Genomic DNA, 21,016 nt, shown 5'->3' with positions numbered 1-21,016 from the left:
TAGGTGCTCGGAAAACCCGATTTCTGCGTCTGCTTACATTGAGTTGATCTGGTTACACGTCGTATGCAGAATTATCCGTCTTTGTATGCAGTTTTCCGTGGTAATTAAATACATCTCATTGGCCGTTCTAACATTTTCGTCCCCCCCCCTCAGCTGCCCCCTTTAGTATTTTCACCCCCTTGTTTCTCAAAATTGCCCACGTTGGGAACCACTAGTATAGATGCTCATTTCTTACCACTTACCTAAACAATTAACCAACAGATCAACTAGCTAAGGATACCCATCGCCTGTCTTTATACCAATGTGTCAAGTAAGCGAGGGAACAGCGAAAAACAACAAATCCTGTAGAAATTATTTTAGCAATGTTGGCCCATTTCACTAAAACCAGATTATTAATGAATTGCGTCACAAGCACAGACAGCTGTCGGAGGAATACATGACATTGATGACGGCAGACGTACTGTAGACGTACAAACCGTGCAGTTTGGATTCAAGCAAGACGTCCAAAGTCCAAACTTACTGTGGCCAGAAGTAGGAGAGGTGGTGGTCGTAGTTTATTGAACTAGGACAAACAAACCACCTCTCTCAAGGATTTGAGCAGGGGATGTCCCCGGTTAAGAATTTGGTGGCTGGCACCGGTACAGCTTCCAGGTAAATGCCAAGTCAGGTGTTCTATATAAATGCAGACGGAATTGATAATAGCCAAACGCGTGGAAAAAGAGATGGAAAACATGTTTTGGTGAGTGAAATATTAGTATTGTTGGATAAAAATTACGTGCTATCGGTGTATCATTGGTATTACCAAATATTCCTATAGTATCGATTCCAGCTGTTACACCATCTCAGTCTAAAAATATGAAGCCCACATTAACGGGACTATCAGGCAGGGCATGGTATGAAACGAAATTTCGGTCTGGAATATAGAAATGTGCAATTATGGTATGGATGTTTTTCAAGTAGGGTTTGGAATTGTTTTCCATACTTTGGCAGATTTGCCAAAACCATGACAATGAGTCTACTTTCAATTTGTTAAACTGATTGCATACCTAGGAAAATCGCTCACGGTCTATATTCATATCTCAAATTGCGATTCATGGCTCACCCACCCCGGTTTACATCTATTTGAAGACAGTTGCGCAACGCACATATGAATGAAAATAATATCAATGTTAATTATTTCAATCAAAATATCATAAAAACGAATGATATTCGGCCGCTGTCGCATTGGAACTTGCATTCCGCTTATCGTAACTTCAACTCCATAAACTACCAAGTGAGTTTTGAAATCCTAGGCTCTAAGAATGTAGCTACCAGTTACATGATTATTTTTATCAATGTGTTGAGCTTGGAAATAATTTTCTGCGCTTTGTTCGGAGGATCATCGCGCAATATCTGTTTGGCATAGCTATCATTGTAATTCCAAAATATGTAGCTTGTCATGATATGCCGGTTTCCAAGACGTATTGTAACTTCATGAAATCTGGTTATCTATGATAAAAGAATGGACAGTTGGACATCCTGCTGTTGGCTAATGAATCTAACAAGTGTTGGACATTTGATCCACCATCGCAAAATGATTGTAGTGATGTAAAATAATATTTTAAGATATATTTTAATGCAGTGGTTTCCAACTGGTGACTAATTTAGGGTTTCTGGTTGGGAATAAAACAGACTTGAAATAAATTCTTTACAATGATAACCTCGTTTATTAAATGTCTTTATGAAATGCCGAACGTATCTCTGATATTTCTTAGCTCATTCGCAATTCCCCAAATCATATTATCAGTGCCTCCAATCACCGAGAATCGACTGGGCAGCGGTGCGCGATCTTCCGTATAGGTTGTTCTTCATTTGTTTGCAAAATGATGTGATTGGAATCTCCTGGTTCGTTAATGATAAGAGCTTAATGTACAATACTTTTGTTCAAAAAAAAAATCCAAAGCTCACTATCTTAGTGACCAAATCGTCAGGTTGTCTAAGAAAACGATGCACACCAAATTTGACTCAATTGACTCATTTGACTCAAGGCATTCTAATCCAGAAATCAAAATCAAGGGCTCTATTTTAATTGGTCTGCGACTATATTAAATGAATATATGTGAAAATGGTCAATTGGTCAAAACACAGAATTACCGGGTGAGGCAATGCCCCAGATGCAATGGGAAGTACCGCCACGGAATAACACACTGATGCATTTCATGTTGCTTCGCTTATGAGTTCCATCGGCGTTCAAATACCATGCCACATTCTTCATGGCTTGAAACAAGATTTACAGCTAAATGGACACATGGAAAATTAACACTAATAATTATGTTTCAGCTATTGCATTCTGTTGGTTAATTCTTGTGCAAATGGCGTCACGACGACTTCCTCAGAGCACCAGAACACGACCGCTTTGGCGTATATACAGGTATGTAAAATTGCATACATATTATAGAAGCCGATCTGGGATAAGATATGATAAGCTTAAATAGATAGAACAGCGCGGTGAATTTTGATCTTCAATTTGCAGGAAAAAGTCTGCATCACAGCGGAATGCAAGTCTCAAAGACAAACGAACATATCCCTTGTCGTGATTGCTGTCTGTAATTGCGCCGCTATTATGGTAATATTATACTTGCTCTACTCGAAATCAGGGAAGACTCCCACTCGCATCGATCGTCCGATTCATGCCGGAGAAGGTGAAATACGGTGCGCAAGGCCTTACATCGCTCATCCCACTGGTGATGCAGAGGGAATATGAAGCACCAGACAGACAATATAGAACGTTCTTGGTCGTTTTGAAGTTTTTCTATCTGTTGATATCTTATTTTATCCGTCCTGTCTACCGCATTGTACATTTTCTTGTCTGTCAATAAATACATTTTTTTTACAGATCATACAGATCATACAGCGCATAAAGAAAATCCAATAAGAGCAAATCCATGAAGCAACCATGTACCTCTAAATTGTACGAGACCAATAACACCCAATATGTAAAGTATGTCAAGGTAAGCTCAAAAGAAGTTTAAGTACATTTACGTCTTTTGTTAGTTCGTTAGATATTTCTAGTCTACTTTTAGAGTTCCACATGTTTTATTGCAGATCTCTGATTATTCCTGCCTTATTTAGTTCCATCGCCTGGTCCAATTTAATCCTATGTTGTATCATTTTATGCTTATTTATTGCGAGCATTATTCTGGATTAGTCTCTCCATGATTTCTGCTTTTAGCTCAATTGGCTCGCCTTAGGTGAGGCGTCTAAGCCGTCGGTGAATCTTTTGCGATGTTCGGCACTCGTAGACAATGCGTTACACTGCTTTCAGTTGGTGTCCACCAGAGTTGGATCAGTTGTGATTTGCGATTGAGCTTAATGTAATTAATCACACTTTTCATGTAATTGCAATTGAATGATTTTTATTTTGTATATTCGTAATTGTAATTTGATAAATGTTTTGCCTGATTACAATTTCAGTTACAGTAGGCCTACGTTGTCAATATCACTTTTATAGTTTGGACTCGAGTCCATTCAAGTCATTTTTATTTCCCCACCGAGTCAAGTTCGAGTCCAAGTCATCGTGCAGAGGGTCGAGTCCGAGTCATGTTATTATGACTCGAGTCCAAGTAAAGGTCATTGTGTTGACTGCCCAGTTTCCAGGTAAAGTCTCGTTAAACATACTTTTTATAACTCTGCTTGGTGATATCGAATGCTTCGCATTTATAATATACTAATTCTCCTTACTCATAGCAGTTTCTGGTCGCATTTTCAAGTACCAGTACCAATAGACTAAATCCCAATAGTGTGGTTACTTTACTATACTTCGACATTACAATGAAATGTCAGTCTTGTCCGTCTGAGTCTTAAGTCATATGACTTGGTTCGAGTCATGCACAATGACTCGAGTCCAAGTCGAGTCAATACACAAATTGACTCGAGTCGAGTCATTTCCGTATTTTGAGAAAATGCCTCGGGTCAAGTAGAGTCATCAGAAAATCGCGAGTCGAGTCGTTACAACCCTGGTCTGCACACGAAAGAGCATGAGAAAAAGGCCTTTCTGTTTTCTTATCCAAACGCAACAGGATCCCGCGCAAACGAGCCAAGAAATATTGGATACAATCGGCATTTCGAAATGACCTAGTTTCGATATTGAAACAAAGCGGTTTATAGGCCTGCCCCCAAAACAGCCCCTCTGGATGCGAAGTTGCTAATCACAAATTATATTTTTAGTAGGCTGTTAGCACTCTTATATCTTATATGGGTCTTCTTTTAACAGGAAAATGATTGCGGTAAAGTGATTAAGTTGCCTGGTTATTACTCACATTGGTTGGCCATGTATTGTTCCATCGGCATGCCGTCGACATAAATCCCATCCTCCCGTATCTCAGATCGCGGCGAACCGGTCGTGATGTCATCGGAGGCGTCGCGATGGTGGTTCTGATACCAATCGTCATCTATCAAGGCATTGACCAGTGCTTCCGTTGACTGATAGCATGCCCCGCGGTTACACACATTCCTGTACACAAACGAATGCTGTATCCTATTTTCTGATGACTCGGACTTGACTCGAGTCATTTTCTAAACATACGGAAATTACTCGACTCGAGTCAATCTGAGTATTTACTCGACTTGGACTCAAGTCATTGCGCATGACTCAGGGTTGTAATGACTCGAGTCATGACTCGACTCGAGTCAGACTCGAGTCACGATTTTCAGATGACTCGACTCGACTCGAGTCATTTTCTCAAAATACGGAAATGACTCGACTCGAGTCAATCTGTGTATTGACTCGACTTGGACTCGAGTCATTGCGCATGACTCGAAGCAAGTCCTTGACTCGAGATTCAGACGGCCAAGATCGACATTTCATTGTAATTTCAAAGCCAACACACTCTTGGGATTTCGTTTGTTGGTACTGGTGCTTGAAAATGCGACCAGAAACTGCTAAAAGTGAGGAAAATTGATATATTACAAATGCGAACCGTTCGATATCACCAAACAGAGTTAAAAAAGTGGGTTTAGGAAGACTTTAACCGGAAACTGAGCAGTCAACACAATGACTTGGACTCGGACTCGAGTCACAATACCATGACTCGGACTCGATCCTCTGTTCGCTGACTTGGACTCGGACTTGACTCGGTGGGAATTGAAAATGACTCGACTTGACTCGAGTCAAAAACATAAAAGTGAGATTGACTTGTGACTCGGAGCCTTGTGACTTGGTTACAACCCTGGCATGACTCGAACCTAGTTATATGACTCGAGACTCAGACGTCCAAGACCGACATTTCATTGTCATTTCGAAGAATAGCAAAGTAACCACACTATTGGGATTTCGTCTATTAGTACTGGTACTTGAAAATGCAACCAGAAACTGGTAAAAGTGAGGAAAATTAGTATATTATAAATGCGAACCATTCAAATCACCAAACAGAGTTATAAAATGAGTTAAACAAGACTTCAACTTGAAACTGTGCAGTCCACACAATGACTCGGACTCCACATTCTGCTCGATGACTTGGACTCGGACTTGAGACGGTGGTGAATTGAAAATGACTCGACTTGATTGGAGTCAAAACTATAAAAGTGAGAATGACTTGGGATACGGAGCCTTGTGACTTGGTTACAACCCTGCTACTTACGATACTTGCTAAAGTGAATAGGATATGTTTTCAGACAAACCCCACTTCTCAACCTTTGAGGCAGTGTGTAGCTGTTTTAAAAGCAATAAATTGTAGTTAAGTCGCGAGAGTAATTTCAAGATAAATTTGCATTACTTTTATAAGTGAAATGGTCTAAATGCATGTGGGAAATGTCCCCAGTGTCCTGATAACTAACTACATTTTTTAATTCACCTATTGACAGTGTCAGTAATCATTTTGAGTTAGCGTCGAAGATGCATCTTGCAACTTCAAACAGTGACTGCACCAAAAGATACAGTGCACCCAATGTAATCATCAGAAGATTTCCATTTCAAATTTCTTATTCGCCTACTACACAAAACAATACCTTCATATTTGTAATTAAGCCCCTAGAAGCTTTACAACTAATTGTCATTGGTATCACAACAATTGAATTACACACATTTGTCGCAATTAAATTACTGTTTAATCTTAATTTGTGAACGTTCACTGGTCCGCGAGATTTGCTTGGTAGTTTTACCGGTGCGCGGGATTAAAAAGGTTAAGAACAATTTGTCTAAAAGAAAATAACTTGCTACTAGGAAAATCCTACTTGAGTACTCAAAGAAGTGAAGTTCTTCACCTCTGCTGTTACGTCAGTCACAGAATATGACTACGGCTGAATGGGACAACTTGTCTATCTACAGTTACATGTCCCAAAGACATTTCTTAAACTATGTTTTTTTGTACAGTGACCGTGAGGTGCTAAAGGGTCAATTTCACCCATTGGATACGTTGATTTCACACGTGAAGGTGACACAAACAAATTCCGAAGCCACTAAATCTCAGGCATAAAAAGAATGTAGTTTTCCCCGAGTCAGAACTGTTGATCAGAAATGGAAGTCATCAAAAAACATACCCACTAGAGTAGTACTTAGTTGCTGACTACTCAAGCGTAAAACTGATGATATGCAAATCACAGTGGTTGCAAGCAAGTCGTAAGGTTCCGAGTCACAAGGCAATCTCACTTTTATAGTTCTGACTCGAGCCAAGTCGAGTCATTTTAATTCACCACCGAGTCAACCCCGAGTCCAAGTTGGCTGTTCCGTGTTCAGTTTCGAGCTGAAGTCTCGGTAAACCCAATTTTTACAAATCTGCGGTGATATTGAATGCGTAGCATTCATGATTCAGCCATTTTCCTCACTTTTAACAGTTTCCGGTCGCATTTTCAAGTACCAGTACTAATAGACGACATACCAATAGTGTGGTAACGTAACTATGCTTCAAAATTACAAGGAAATGTTGGTCTGGGCCGTCCGAGTCTCGAGTCACAACACTACGACTCGGAGTACAAGTCAGGTCAGTACACAAATTGACTCAAGTTGACTCGAATCATTTTTCTATTTTACGAAACTGAGTCAAGTCGATTCACAAAACAATCGTGACTCAGGCTGTACTCGAGTCATTACAACCATGAAAATCAGAACAAAAATACTATCCTCCATCTTACGTCCACTGGACATGTCTAATCCTATCCTCCGCATATCCCGCTTCTCTGGTGGCCCGGACCGGTTCGGACATCATGCCCCGGTGGAAAATCTCTTCGCGCTGTCTTCTAAGTTCTTCCGGGTCTGTGATCGGCGGAGGGGGAGGGGGCAAAGGCCCCGAAGATTCGACCGGACGTAGCTGATCGATCGGTACTGGTCGCAAATGCTCGTATCTGGACGCGATGCTTTCGACCCAGCTTGGCCCGCGCTGTTGCCGCAGAAAGTCGCAGCTACAAAAGAATGCATTGTGACTGAGACAATCGGTACGGCAAGGTAGATCTAGTCGTACGGAGTTCCATTTATACATATTTCAGCAAAACAACTCACAATATACCAGGGTTGTAACCAAGTCACCCGAGTCGCAAGTCAATCTCACTATTAGTTTTGACTCGAGCAAAGTCCAGTCATTTTCAATTCACCACCGAGTCAACTCCGAGTCCAAGTCAGCGAGTAGAGGCTTGTGACTTGGTTACAAGTTACAACCCTAATATATTGTGAGTCTGAGTCATGGTATTAGTACTCGAGTCCGAGTCCAAGTTATTATGTTGACTGTTCACATTCTAGTTGAAGTCTTGTTAAACTCACTTTTTACAACTCTGTTTGGTGATACCAAACGGTTCGCATTTTCAAGGTTCAGTGACCATAGACGAAATACCGAGAGTCCGGTTACTTTACTATTCGTCAGAATTACAATGAAATATCGGTCTTGGCCGTCTGAGTGTCGAGTCGTATGGACTTGGTCCGAGTCATGCGCAATGACTCGAGTCCAAGTCGTGTCGAGTCATTTCCGTATTTTGAAAAAATGACTCGAGTCAAGTTGAGTCATCAGAAAATTGTGACTCGAGTCATTACAAACCGAGCACAAGTAGTTTCATGATGAGTTTGCGTCAGTCAATACGAGTGAAATTGAGGAGAAAAACGACACACTTTCCAAAGCACACTCGACAGATTCAACGGGAGCAATATTTGATTACAGTTTTAATTCCCTGCCACCACAAGATTCTCTTTTAAATTTTCAAGAGCTTTTTGGAGGCACAGAACTTCAATATACAATTGAATAGTATATTCATATTGAAATGAATCCCAAATATTTTCGGTTGACACTCGTCAGGGGTAATCGTCAGCATCTAGTCGACTTGGAGACGTCTTGTACCAAAATACTCCAACCAAGTCTGTGCAAACAGAAGCAGTTCGAGTACATTGACCTTGAGAGCTCTCTCCACCCCGATTATTCAAAATTACATGCCGGTGACGTCACAATTGCATCACAAATTATATGTAGTACGTCGTGAGCAGGGAACCCCTGAGACTTGCTCAGGGAACACTTGTTAAGATCCCACTGGCTCAGAGCAAGGAATATAAGACAACCGTGATGACCAAAGAGGCAGACAAAGTGATGCTGCCATTAAACAGGCCGACAAGAGTTGGCTGATACCAATATTTTTACAGATGCAGTTACCGCCAGGCTGATATATCGGTGGGGCTATGGTCTCAACCCAATAAAATCCATGGCGAACACTTACTGGGGATGGAATTTTGCGTGCTCGTCCCAGATGTTGTCGTTGGGTTCAAAGTTCGCAAGACCGCCGTGACAATAGAAGCATCGGACCCGGTCCATTTCACCTGAAAATATTTCTTGATCACGCAACTTGGTAAACGTAACGGAGCTATTAATCCAAGTTGCTCAGAATAGCAATAGGGATGGTGTGAACGGGAGGTTCTCGTTCACGTTCTCTGTGTGAACCTCGAAAATTTAGAGCTTCACGTTCACAAACGAGCCTTGGTAGGTTCTGCACCGTGAACCTTTGTCATATATTACAATTTCTCACGTCATTATAACATCTTTGGTTGAAATTCTTTGACTTTCAGCTCCGGACCACTCTATGCATGGCGCTGATAGCATAAAAAAATAAACAAGCATCCACCTTACCAATCTCAAAACTTTTACTAGCTTTGTTACAAAAGTTTGCTCGTAATATTCAGCTTTCCGTTTGTCAAAATTCAGTGACTCTCTGCCGTGGCTTGATCCGCAATCACACAAAACCAAGACCGAAATACACTGCATGTAGGTAGTCAGCGTATGATGCTTATTCGATCAATCAATGAAATTGAAATAAAGAATACATGATTGCTTAATGTAAAAAATCTAACAGACATCCGGGATCCATCTTGATTTGATATGTTTATTGTACCATAAAAACCAAATCTGTATGATTGGGGTGTCGGCTACTGCATAACTTGTTCATGGGGTAATATCGGTAGCAAGTATAGAAATCCGTTTTACACTCTGCTAAATATCAATGTAGCAATACTCTAACGCAGAATACATTGTCCGGTCTGTCCTAGACCATTAAGTCGTAAGCTTATATTCCATAGCAAGTCCTTGTCGAAATTGTTGGCAAAGCGACGAAAGATATTGAGTTTGCGGTATTACTATAACATTTGTTTGCTCCAATTTAAAACGTGAGCATGTACTTCAGCATTGTGGCATAATATGTCATCGCTAGGTATCATGTACAATGTACATTAATATATCAAGAGCTTCTCGGAGGTACAGAACTTCATATACAATTGAATAGTATATTCATATTGAAATGAACCCGAATATTTTCGGCTGACACTCGTCAGGGGTAATCGTCAGCAACTAGTAGAGAATTGGAAAGAACATTGTACGGTATATGAACAATCGTTGCAGTGCTGGTGACGTCACATTTTGTGATATGATTGTTGATATACAATGTTCTTTCCAATTCTCTACCAGTTACTGACGATTACCCCTGACGAGTGTCAGCCGATAATATTCGGGTATATTTCAATAGGAATCTACTATTTAATTAATATATCACTTCACTTAAATGTAGGGTTGGAATCAGCAATATGCCCTCACACGTTCACACGAACCTGAACCTTTCAGGGGTTCGCACCATCCCTAGCAGAAGATATAATAACCTAAATATTTTGACACTATCATTTTTCGTCTTTTTAAGAGTGAACCTTGATATTTTTCAGCAAATGGACGGAATGAAGCTATGGGTGGTTATGTGATAAACTACACCACGCCAAAGGATTTTCCTGCTTTCCAAGGCTACAGGAGGAAGTAACAGCTGCATTCATAAGCGTTGTACATCATTTTTGACCCAGAAACCTGACATCTACTGTTCAAATGTTGCTGGGAAACTTTAATTCCTGACAACACGTTTTTCTGGTGATCATCACCTCCCATCCTTAATCTACCGTGGCCTGTGGAACAAAAGTACAAAAGAGAAGCTTCTCAGCAGATTGGATATGATTGCATACACGACAAGCCCAGGATCCCAATATTCTGTAAAGAAGAGACTACAGCGCTCTTAATCCAGGAACTGCACTATATTTACAATTTGTATAACAAATTGGTTCCAGCCAACTCACGGTTGGGCAAGCTATAAGATACAAAATCACCGTCACACCTGTGTAATAGAACCCAGCTTCGGCTAATTCTCTAATCGACGCCGTCAGTCTTGAATATCTTGGAAACGGGGGACGAAACGTTGCCTCCCTCGCACGGGCGTCAACCATGTTAGGATTAGCTGGGTGCGGACAAGGATATTCTCTCTGCACAAAAAAGATGATATGCTAGTACATCCATCAGGGATGCTTACGAGCTCACAGACCCTGTTGGGTCATTTTGACAATTCCCGACAAAAAGGGTTGGCCGTTGGACCGGAAGTAGGCCTACTGGTTTCTTGCTCAGCCGGATTTTGGTCATAAATTAATGGAGCTCGTATAGAATCAAAGTTTTCAAATCACTGCCGCTTATTAGTAGGTCTACTTCTAATTCCGACACCGAAAGGAAACATCAGCAATAATGGTATCTGCGCGAATAAGCGTCACAAACGAAATAGCCAGTGTCATAATAGTAAAGCATCCAAATTACCGATTTACTCAAAATATTGAGTTGTTGTCACGGCTCGCAGTTGAGGTTTAAAATTACAGGTTTCACTACATTGGGCTATTGACTAAGTACTTGAATGTGTTCATCATCGCCCACTGTTTTTTCTACATATACCGTCAATATGTATAATGTGCACATACATTGCATATAATCTCCAGGGCTCCGGTTTGACATGACCATCTTACGGGTCATATCGCCAGCACCACACTGTACCATTATACAGTTGCCCACACACAAATATTATATGAGCCTTGGAGTCTGCTTTTATCAAAATGCGTCAACCTAGTTTGTGTCAACAGAATGAGATGTTGTACCAGTATCATCTAAAAATAATACGTTTTGCTCAAGTGATGTTCTTGCTTCCATTGTTTGAAATTTCATGGCGGTGGCATCATCTTAGGTGATACCCTTGTTGATATACAATATTTCCTCCAATACTCTACTAGTTACTGACGATTGCCACTGACTGGTTTTGCATGGGTTTATTATTGTATATGTTTCTATCTTATGGGTATTATTTTTACAGAATCAAATTGTTTTTTTTTTGTAAATTTCCCGGTTGAGAAAAAAATAAATCGCTTTATCTATCCCTCTCTCTTGTGGACAGTGTTATGGAAAAGGTTCAGGGTTAAAGTTGGGAGTCGGGTTAGCTTGTTTGGTTGACCTTAGGTTATTTTCAAGGCCACACAATTATAACACTGTTTAAATTTCAATGAACTATTAGACGTACATAAATTCAACGTACAATTGGATAGTATGTTCATTGTTCATATTCAAAAAGACTTTAATTGTGAAAGCCTCATCATTTTGAATGCCGCTCTATTACAACTACGGCTAAACTATGTTATTGGATCTGTCGGACACTATGCCTACCTCGGGCTCAGAAGAAAACAATAACTTTCAGAAATATATTTTGCAAAAGGAAAATAGAGCCAACCCACTTACCGCCCAACTTGTCCTGCCTGCGGACGACGTTGGCTGACTTCTAGTGGGTTGAGATTGTTCGGCCCTTGGGGGTGGGGGGTTTAGACTGTGATACGGTGGGGGTTGCGGGTCGAGCCTTCTAAGAGGCGACAAAGCACGCCTTTTGGGGGGTGACGGTCCTTCTGTGCCGCCAGACGCCGAGGGTCGCTGTGAACTTGTAGGGTCCCACGGGTATCTCCTCCTATTAGAAGCTGAGGGCCGGCTCACTCCAGGTAGCTCTTCGGACAGTTGAGATATTACACCATGATGGGGTGACACAGGCGGGGCTGATGATGCATGCGGGTGATAAGATGCAGACCCAGAAAGGGTACGGCCGCGTGGGTGAGACCTCTGCCTACCGCCGCGTTGTGGGGAAATGGAAGAATGCCGGGTCTCCACAGTAAGACTGGGTTGGCTTGAATTTCTGCTACTGGAATTCAGAGCTACTCTATACGGTGAATTCCTTTCCCTTTGACCTAGGTCCCGCAAATTTCGAAAAGGAGAATTCGGGACACTATGGGCTTCATAATGTACGTTCTGACGGTGAGGTAAACTCGTATATTCTGTTTGGGGTTGACGCGAAGAAGGGTGCGACCCGAATTCTTCATGATGGGTGGTATTTACTACGGGGCGGGTAAGATTCAGCTTGTGATAACTGCCTGCGGCAGACGGAGATCTATTGTATGTGTATGTGGATGGGATTGGTGCCACACGCCCAGTCCTTTGAAGCGACAGCGGCTGGTCCCCACAGTCACCGTCGATCAGAAATCTAGACGCAAAAATATTCATCACACAAAGGCCAGGCCTTTGCAAATTAGAAGCAGTACAACAGGCCTTCTTAAACTTGGTGCTACACCCCTTCGAGGTTCGCCAACTAGTTTCAAGGGGTCCATGGTAGGCCAGTGTAAATATATGTGCTTCTAATTCACATTATCAAGGAGTTCATAATATGACCTAAGAATAAATTTATGCTGATCATTAGGGCGAATTTTTTGACATGTCAAAAAAGTCAAAATTAGGTCGAAATTGTAGCGCTAGGTCAAAAAATGTCAAAATAGTTTACCAAGAAAAAATATTTTGCAACCTGCATTCATTTGTATCGTAAATGTTTGCACTGTCGGTGAAGTTATCACTTGACATTTTACAGGTTGTGGTCTAGTTTATAGGCCTAACGTTGTACTACAACAAATGTTAATTATTTCTACCATAAGGCGTGACTACTAGAATTCTTCATAGCAGTGCCAGATTTCCAGTCAAAAACAATATTTTCAGGTCAAACTACTTCGCAAGGACAGACAGTTCGAACCAGAAATGAAGATAAGTGGTGCAATTCTAACATTATGTGGGAAAACACCTAATTTGCATATGTTAGGTCAAAATTTAGTTTTTTTAGGTCAAAAAACATCAAAATTTTGATTTTTCAGGTCAAAATCTTTCGTTTTTAGGTAAAAAAAAATTTCAGTCCGACAACAGTACAAAATAGCATAAGGCAAAACGACTTCGCACAATCAGTTCTTAAAATCGCTTCGCTCATTACGTATTAAACGAATGCATACCTGCAGTCCGGTGACATTTCCTCGTGCCTAGTACGTGGGTTGTCGTTCCGAGACCAATTAGCCACCACGACATGACAGTGAAAGCACTCGACCGCGTCTCCTTGTCCGATGCAATAGAATCCACATGTAACGAGCAAACGTTTGTTCCGAAATTCGTTATCGTCATCCCATAGTTCTTCGAAAGTGTAACTGTAGAGGATGAAAACGAAAAAATAACTGTTTAAAACAAATTCAACTTGCAAAAATGGTGGGCAAGCAAAATCAAGTAAGCCAATGTAACTGATTTAATTCAGAATCAAGTATCCTTAGCATAACGTCATGCTTAGACAAACACTGTGTATTTTAATTTTTGACCATTTGCACAACGATAAGAAAACAATGCCAACACACAACAGACCCTGAGACATTAAGCAACTAATGAATAAGACTTACAGCCGTTTTCGATTCCATGAGTGTCTGCACATAAGAGACTAAGAATGATAAAGGTTTTCAATTCACTTGCGCAGCCCTCAACGCTTCCAACGATTCATATTAAAGGCAAAAGCGATCCTCTGATGGTACTCTAGTATTCCAAGAAAATGCAGGTCTCGGCAGAATTGAAAAATCAGCCAACACAATTGTCACAACAAGCCTTGGGTGTGCCTTCATCACACCATCCAAAACAGGGGCAGGCAACTTCTCCAGTCAGCGGGCCGGAGAAAGGAAAAGGACGTAGTTTATTTTTGTCCTTGATGTTTTTGCGGCATATACACCGACTCATGATACACATACACACGATCTGCGCATATGCATACCATGAGTACATGATGTGCATATGCCGCTGGACAAGGAAGTGCAGATATAGCCTTTACAGCTTTCTAAGTTATGCACCACCCTTCCATGCTATCCCAGTAATGCATGAGCGCCAAGCAGGGAAGCCATGGATACCAGTGTTACTAATCAGGTCTTTGGTCTGACCCGGCCGGGAATTGAACCCACGACCTGCCGATCAAGAAGCAGGACGCTTAACCATTACGCTACCTTGTCGGATATAGAAAGGGCCTACGGTAGGCCTATTTATCCACTATATAAAGGAATAAATCGTATTCAGTGTAAACTTCAAGTTTAAAGCATAGAGCACAAAAATAGTATTTAATGAATTAATCAACGTAATGTACTTCAATAGCTATAGAAGTCAACGAGACATCTGTGGTCGATCAAAGTTGTCAACAAGTTCTTTGAACTCTGGCTCTGTTCCAAAACAACAAAGGTTGCATAAACTGCATATTCCTAAATTGGCAAAACACACGCATTGTCGCAGATACTACTCAGTAGCTAAATAGTACGCATTTAAAAAAAATGGTCCGATATGACGGTATTTCCGCAAGTATAGTACGTTCACAACTTCATGCCGTAAGCTGTACGTCAAAAAACATGGTCGGGCCTTACGATATGCCAAATCAGAAACTGTTAATTGAAGCTAAGCATGTACATTGTACACTGTACAGAACAAAACTTACAGACGATTTTGAGCGATTCTCATATCCAAACCCGACAAGAACGTGTCCAGACCTTGCGAATTTTCGATTCTCGACAGGTACCCGCTTTGAGGGTATATTGATCGTTGGCTCTAGAAATTCGGCACCAGTTTCATCAAGTTTTATGAATGATAAAAGAGAAAGCGAGATTCTCATGCCCAATTTAGACTAATAAAATTGTGTCTACTATATTGTAACAACAGTTATCCGTTCCCAGCTTTCTGGAAAAGTTACTAATTGCTATTTCATGCATTCTGCAAATGTTAATGGTTAACTCACCGGTATTTGATTAATATAACGGACTTGTTTGCTAAACGGCATTCTTGAAGGATAATAAATCAGCACAACACCGATGGAAAGAACAGCAACTTCACGCTGTCGATTTGCAACCAACAGTTGCCGAATAGCATTGCATTCATTGTACAAGAAACTACCGTCGCGGTGAAATCAAAGTTGTGTATCATCATTTTTTCAAGTTTTGAGAATGATAGAAAATGAAGTTTTTGTAAAATTTCTATATTTTTGTCGGCGATTTCTCGGCCATGTTTATGTTTTTCATGTTATTTCAAAGTTAACCATGGCTAAGACATGACCGGTAGAAAATCAAAACTTGGCATTGTGTTTAAAACGGACATTAGTTACTTTAATTCCACAGCGACGATACCTGGTTGAACTAAAGACCACAAGCAATACAAGAGGCTGCAAAGCTTCAGCTACTGTGATAATACAAACCTTCAAAAAGGTATCAATTAACGACACTAGTACAATTATTTTATAAAAAACTTCTTACACAACGCTTCACGTGTGGATGCACCTAGTTTGAATTCACCAGTGCTGTGGAAGAGCAAGCACACAACGTAATCACAGCAAAAAAGGAGTATTTTATGGATGGTTAAACTGCAGTTTACAAGTAGCCTACATCAGTGTGAGATTATAGGCTACGCATGTATATACACTGTAAAAATTCCATTATAGTAATATTCCATAGCTATGATAAAATTCAAAGAAACAAGGATTGCAACTTGACGGGGTAAGCCCAGGGTTGTAACCAAGTCACAAGTCAATCTCACTTTTATAGTTTTGACTCGAGTCAAGTCGAGTCAATTTCAATTCACCACCGACTCAAGTCCGAGTCCAAGTTAGTGAGCAGAGGATCGAGTCCGAGTCATGGTATTATGACTCGAGTCCGAGTCCAAGTCATTGTGTTGACTGCTCAGTTTCCAGTTGAAGTATTGTAAAATCCACTTTTTATAACTCTGTTTGGTGATATCGAATAGTTAGCATTTATAATATAATAATTTTCCTCACTTTTAACAGTTTCTGGTCGCATTTTCAAGTACCAACGCCAACAGACGAAATCCAAATAGTGAGGCTACTTTACTATTCTTCGACATTACAATGAAATGTCGGTCTTGGCCGTCTGAGTCTCGAGTCATATGACTTGATTCGAGTCATTCGCAATGACTCGAGTCCAAGTCGAGTCATTTCCTTATTTTGAGAAAATGACTCAAGTCAAGTCAAGTCATCAACAAATCATGACTCGAGTCGAGTCATTACAACCCTGGGTAAGCCTGCTGCTCAATCACGTCAAGAACGGGAATCATTCTACGATAATCCGTGCCAAAAATTTTGGAAAGATTTAAGAAGCGATGACCATATCACATAGATGGAGAGTGGAATGGTACAAATCTTCAGAATCTTTTACCTCTGTACTTGGCATACACAGTGGCTGCTAAATTTTTCTCAAACTATCGACTGTGATTGTACAGAGTGGAGTGACCCTTTGAGACAAGGCTGAATGTGTTGGAAAATTGGAATGCATTGAATTTGGTGCAACTCTTTAGGAACGGCTGTATTTCTTTGATGGGTTTTTGCTAATCATTGCAACCAACAAAGAATACCTCAAATCTGTGGTCCTCTTCAGGCTGACGGGAAGTTGTAGGATTGTCAGTCGGTGGCACGGTACGCCCGCCTTCTGAAAATATTGAAAAAATTACATTCAAACACAGACTGAAGAAACTGTCCACTGGTGAACTTCAGATTCGTTCATTGCCAAATACAGGCACAGCTGAAAATATCTCATTGCACCAATGAAGAATTGCTCTGAAATTTGGCACACAACACCGATCTTAATGTATCCAGTGTCCAGTAAATTTATTGGCTATGGAAACCGTAAAGGTAATCGTCAATCGATCACAGCCAAAGTCAATGTAAGCTTATATGCAATGTAAATCAGCCCCGCATGACAGGCAATCGCTAAACGAGCCAAAGCAACCACAGGCTGCAGGCAGCAGCAGGCTTGTAAAGCATCGCAGTAGGAAAAGAGGCCGTGCTGTTGCATGATGTAGAAGACAAGAGAGTGACACATCAGTATGTTGACCACATAATATAAGACTTTGAGATAGAGGTCACAACGAGAACTTTGGTCACGCTAATGCAGCAGTTAATGTATCATGAGAGATATTTCACAAAGGGTTAGAAAGCGAAGACCTCGAAACAGCGTACATTTATTTTTGCGGCTAGAGTGCAATGAGGATTATTGTATAAATTATTAAATCTTTTAGCTGCAGTTTGATCCCTGTATTATCGGTATTGATGCTACTTTAGTAAATTTTGGAAACTCTAAACCCTATATTTTTCAAAATCTCCGCTTTTTTGTCAGCTGGGTACACGCTTATTGATTTGAAAGTATCGAAATTTTGTCACAAAATACAGGAGTCTGGCAAATTTGTGATACTAAATGCTCAAAAGTCGGTCTGATTCCAATTATTTCGCATTGTTGCAGCTTAGTTATTAATCCTATTCACTGTGTGGGGTCATGAAATTGCTGTGCACAATTTTTCATAGAAATTTAATAAGAATTGATGTTATACGGCAATCAAATCAAACAAGACCAGACCACTTTTCAAATGCAGGAATACATCCGTTCAACCCAAATGACTAAAAATTAAAACTGACCTGAACTGGAACTGTGGCGCACAGGGTGTCCTGATGAAATACCTCTTCCTGAACTATGATTACTTCTTGTTTCAAAATGGTGAAGGGATTGTTCCTCGTCACCTGTTGCAGCATTACGGACGGATCGAACAAAGGATTGCTACAGAAACACAAAATAGTATGTCACAACAAAAACATTGATCGATGGCAATTATAAAGCATACAGGCGTTGGCTACCGGTACCAGAGATATGTATAGAAGAGCAATGTAATGAGGTAGGCAACGACTGTACTAGAGAAATCAAGCACTAGCCTCGGCAGATATGTACAGATGTGCATTAGGGCTCTTCAAATATGACTTTTTTTCTCAAATCGTACAGGCTACTTGATAAAATTGTTAGGTTACCTAATTTAGGCCTACACACCAAATTTGGATCAATTCCAGCCAGTAACCGCGTTGCTACAGGAGAAGAAAGTTTCTATTTATTATATAAAAATAAATCACGAAAAATTTGAAAATGTTCTGCTAACCCCACGAAAGTGTTAGGCTATCTATAGAAACGATGCTCACCAAATTTGGTTCAATTCCAACCAGTGGAAGCGGAGTTATTGCCATCGAAAAATTTGGATTTGAATAAAATAGTATTTACGGTGACCGATTCTTTGTTTATTTATTATAGTTGTGCTCACCGTAAATACTATTTTATTCAAATCCAAAATTTTCGACGGCAATAACTCCGCTTCCACTGGTTGGAATTGAACCAAATTTGGTGAGCATCGTTTCTATAGAGAGCCTAACATTTTCATGCGGTGAACAGAAAATTTTCAAATTTTTTATTATTTATTTTTGTATACCGGTAATAAATAGAAACTTACCTCTCCTGTAGCAAAGCGGTTCCTGGCTGGAATTGAACCAGATTTTGTGTGTAGGCTTAAATTAGGTGACCCAACAATTTTATCAAGTAGCCAGTACGATTTGAGAAAAAAAAAGTCATTTTTGAAGAGCCCTAATGTGCATACATCAACAAATATCATTAAATATGTTAATAAAATGATAGATTACAGTCACTTCTCGAGTATGATGACTTTGTTCCTCATACAAAGTTGTGTCATATCCACAAGAATCGTTATCCAATTTTACTTCAGTAAGTAGCCACAAACATTAAAAGTTAGCTTTCTGACAACCCAATATTTGTTTCACAAAAGACTGATGCTTTTTACATTTAAATTCTATTTTGCTATTATACAACCAAATTATATTTCAACTGAGCATTAAAAAAAATTGGACAATTCCAAGGTTTAAATAGGACTGCATCCAATATCCAAGTAGAATTTCGGAACGGCGCCGCGCATTAGGGCTACCTCTTTTCAATATACCATAAAATAAACAGCTCTCACCCTTATTACCGCAGGTGCACTTGCGTGTTCGGGCGCACCAGGAACCTACAAAATAAATTACCACATCTCACTATAAAATTTTATTTTGAGAAGAATCTCTTACAGTGGGAAGTCTTTGTATATAAGCCGAGACTCTCTCTTCAGCCAATTGCCTTTCTGGCAGGCTCTGCAAAAAGACGATCGTGCAATGTTGAGTGACCCGTCAACATAACCGAATCCTTACCTCATGGAGCAGATTTCTCGCGACCACGTATGGTTTTGTAGACTCTACTGGTGATTGGGCAAGAGGCCTTACCCCGCTTGTGCCTACAAATATAATTTAAAATAAGGATACATGAAATCATAGGCTATTATACGGTATTTTAGCAAGTATAGACTGTGTAGATCTCGATGCCGAAAGATGTACGTCAGAAAACATCGTTGGGTCATATGCAAAATAATAATATAATATAAATCACGAACCGTAGGCTACCATGCGATCGTATCGCTGGCCACCATTTCTTAACTTTGGGAAAAAGGCTTCAGTCAGTGCGTCTGTTATTAAAGGGGCACTGTGTGCTCTAAATATGACGTAGTTTCAAATCGAAGACAGAATTGGGAAAAATAATAATTCTTGGCCGCAGTCATTTTCTTCGCGAAGTCACCTTAATGGTGGCGCAAAAAGCGCATGCAGGGTTTTTGCCTTGATGCAACACAGTATTAGCAAACAAGTGTCAACGGTCGCTCAGTTATTCCATGCAGCATTGGGCTAAACTCTGATGCACTATATTAGTCGACTTGCCTGGCACACTGTCCTTGATGAATCCACAATATGGCTCATGAAATTTCCTGTCCGAAGGCACATCTCCACGCATCCACTGATTCACAATGTGAGAACATCTGCAGAAATAGTACACCATAATTAATGCCACACAACTTTTTACCTAAAAGACGAAAGATTATGACCTAAACAATGAAAATTTTGACATTTTTTGACTTCGACGAACTTAATTTCCACAAAATTTGGACCAAAACATTGAAAATTTTGATGTTAAAAGGTTAATTTAAACAAAATTTTGTCCTCATGCAATGTAAATTAGGCGTTTTCGCACATAGTGTTAGAATTGTGTCATTTGACCATATTATATGATCCACGATAAGCAGACAATGGGCTCTCTACAACGGTAGGCCTATAAAGTATGCTACAAGATGTAAAATGTCAAATGATAAGTTCACTGACAGTGCAAACATCCACAATACAAATAAAATGCAGGTTGCAAAAAATTTTTGACAATTTTTTGACCTAACGCTACAATTTTAGATCATTGGTACATTATTTAAACTAGCGGACTGCCAAATGCTGGAGTTGAGTACAGTACTTGCAAGAATTGACTGGTTAAATACAACACAATTACATTCCACTTCAAATTCTGTAATGATTGCAATTCAAATTTGTTTTCAATTTCCCCCCCCCCCCCCCCCGTTACAATTAGAAGGGGTGAAATGAAACGTCATTTATCACCCAAAACTCAACAGAAAATAGTCCGACTCTGGTTCACGCCAAAACGAGACTTGAAAATATGAATTCACAT

The 21,016-nt window shown here is 40.2% G+C and overlaps 2 protein-coding genes across 2 annotated transcripts in view; one reads left to right on the top strand and one right to left on the bottom strand.

Annotated features, from left to right (window-relative positions):
* The window catches only part of LOC145435024 (baculoviral IAP repeat-containing protein 3-like), a 29,966-nt gene that overhangs the window by 6,178 nt on the left and 2,772 nt on the right, over positions 1-21,016 (bottom strand). The window contains exons 3-15 of the mRNA XM_080312292.1: positions 20,227-20,324; positions 19,669-19,751; positions 19,549-19,611; positions 19,446-19,490; positions 18,070-18,208; positions 17,013-17,086; positions 15,094-15,203; positions 13,595-13,783; positions 12,021-12,807; positions 10,591-10,735; positions 8,668-8,767; positions 7,108-7,374; positions 4,299-4,492 (exon numbers count right to left, since the gene is read on the bottom strand). Of these exons, the coding sequence (XP_080168418.1) occupies positions 4,299-4,492; positions 7,108-7,374; positions 8,668-8,767; positions 10,591-10,735; positions 12,021-12,807; positions 13,595-13,783; positions 15,094-15,203; positions 17,013-17,086; positions 18,070-18,208; positions 19,446-19,490; positions 19,549-19,611; positions 19,669-19,751; positions 20,227-20,324 (2,294 nt within the window). The remainder of the gene's footprint in view (positions 1-4,298; positions 4,493-7,107; positions 7,375-8,667; positions 8,768-10,590; positions 10,736-12,020; positions 12,808-13,594; positions 13,784-15,093; positions 15,204-17,012; positions 17,087-18,069; positions 18,209-19,445; positions 19,491-19,548; positions 19,612-19,668; positions 19,752-20,226; positions 20,325-21,016) is intronic.
* LOC145435417 (uncharacterized) lies at positions 681-2,919 on the top strand. The gene is made up of 3 exons (XM_080312693.1): positions 681-739; positions 2,320-2,410; positions 2,513-2,919. The coding sequence occupies exons 1-3, from the start codon at positions 681-683 to the stop codon at positions 2,741-2,743; spliced, it is 381 nt and encodes a 126-aa protein (XP_080168819.1). The 3' UTR covers positions 2,744-2,919.

This window comes from Botryllus schlosseri, chromosome 3 (assembly GCF_051294905.1).
Source record: "Botryllus schlosseri isolate E-star chromosome 3, Bs_hap1, whole genome shotgun sequence".
In the NCBI taxonomy this organism is placed as follows: Eukaryota; Metazoa; Chordata; class Ascidiacea; order Stolidobranchia; family Styelidae; genus Botryllus; species Botryllus schlosseri.
This window is presented reverse-complemented; position numbering and strand designations above follow the sequence as displayed.

What these genes read in the sequence shown, in the direction of transcription:
- LOC145435417 (XM_080312693.1), top strand. Translation starts at nt 681, where the DNA reads ATGCAGACGGAATTGATAATAGCCAAACGCGTGGAAAAAGAGATGGAA. An exon ending in GAGATGGAAAACATGTTTTG is followed by an intron (nt 740 to 2,319) that starts GTGAGTGAAATA and finishes ATTATGTTTCAG; the next exon opens with CTATTGCATTCTGTTGGTTA. An exon ending in CCGCTTTGGCGTATATACAG is followed by an intron (nt 2,411 to 2,512) that starts GTATGTAAAATT and finishes TTCAATTTGCAG; the next exon opens with GAAAAAGTCTGCATCACAGC.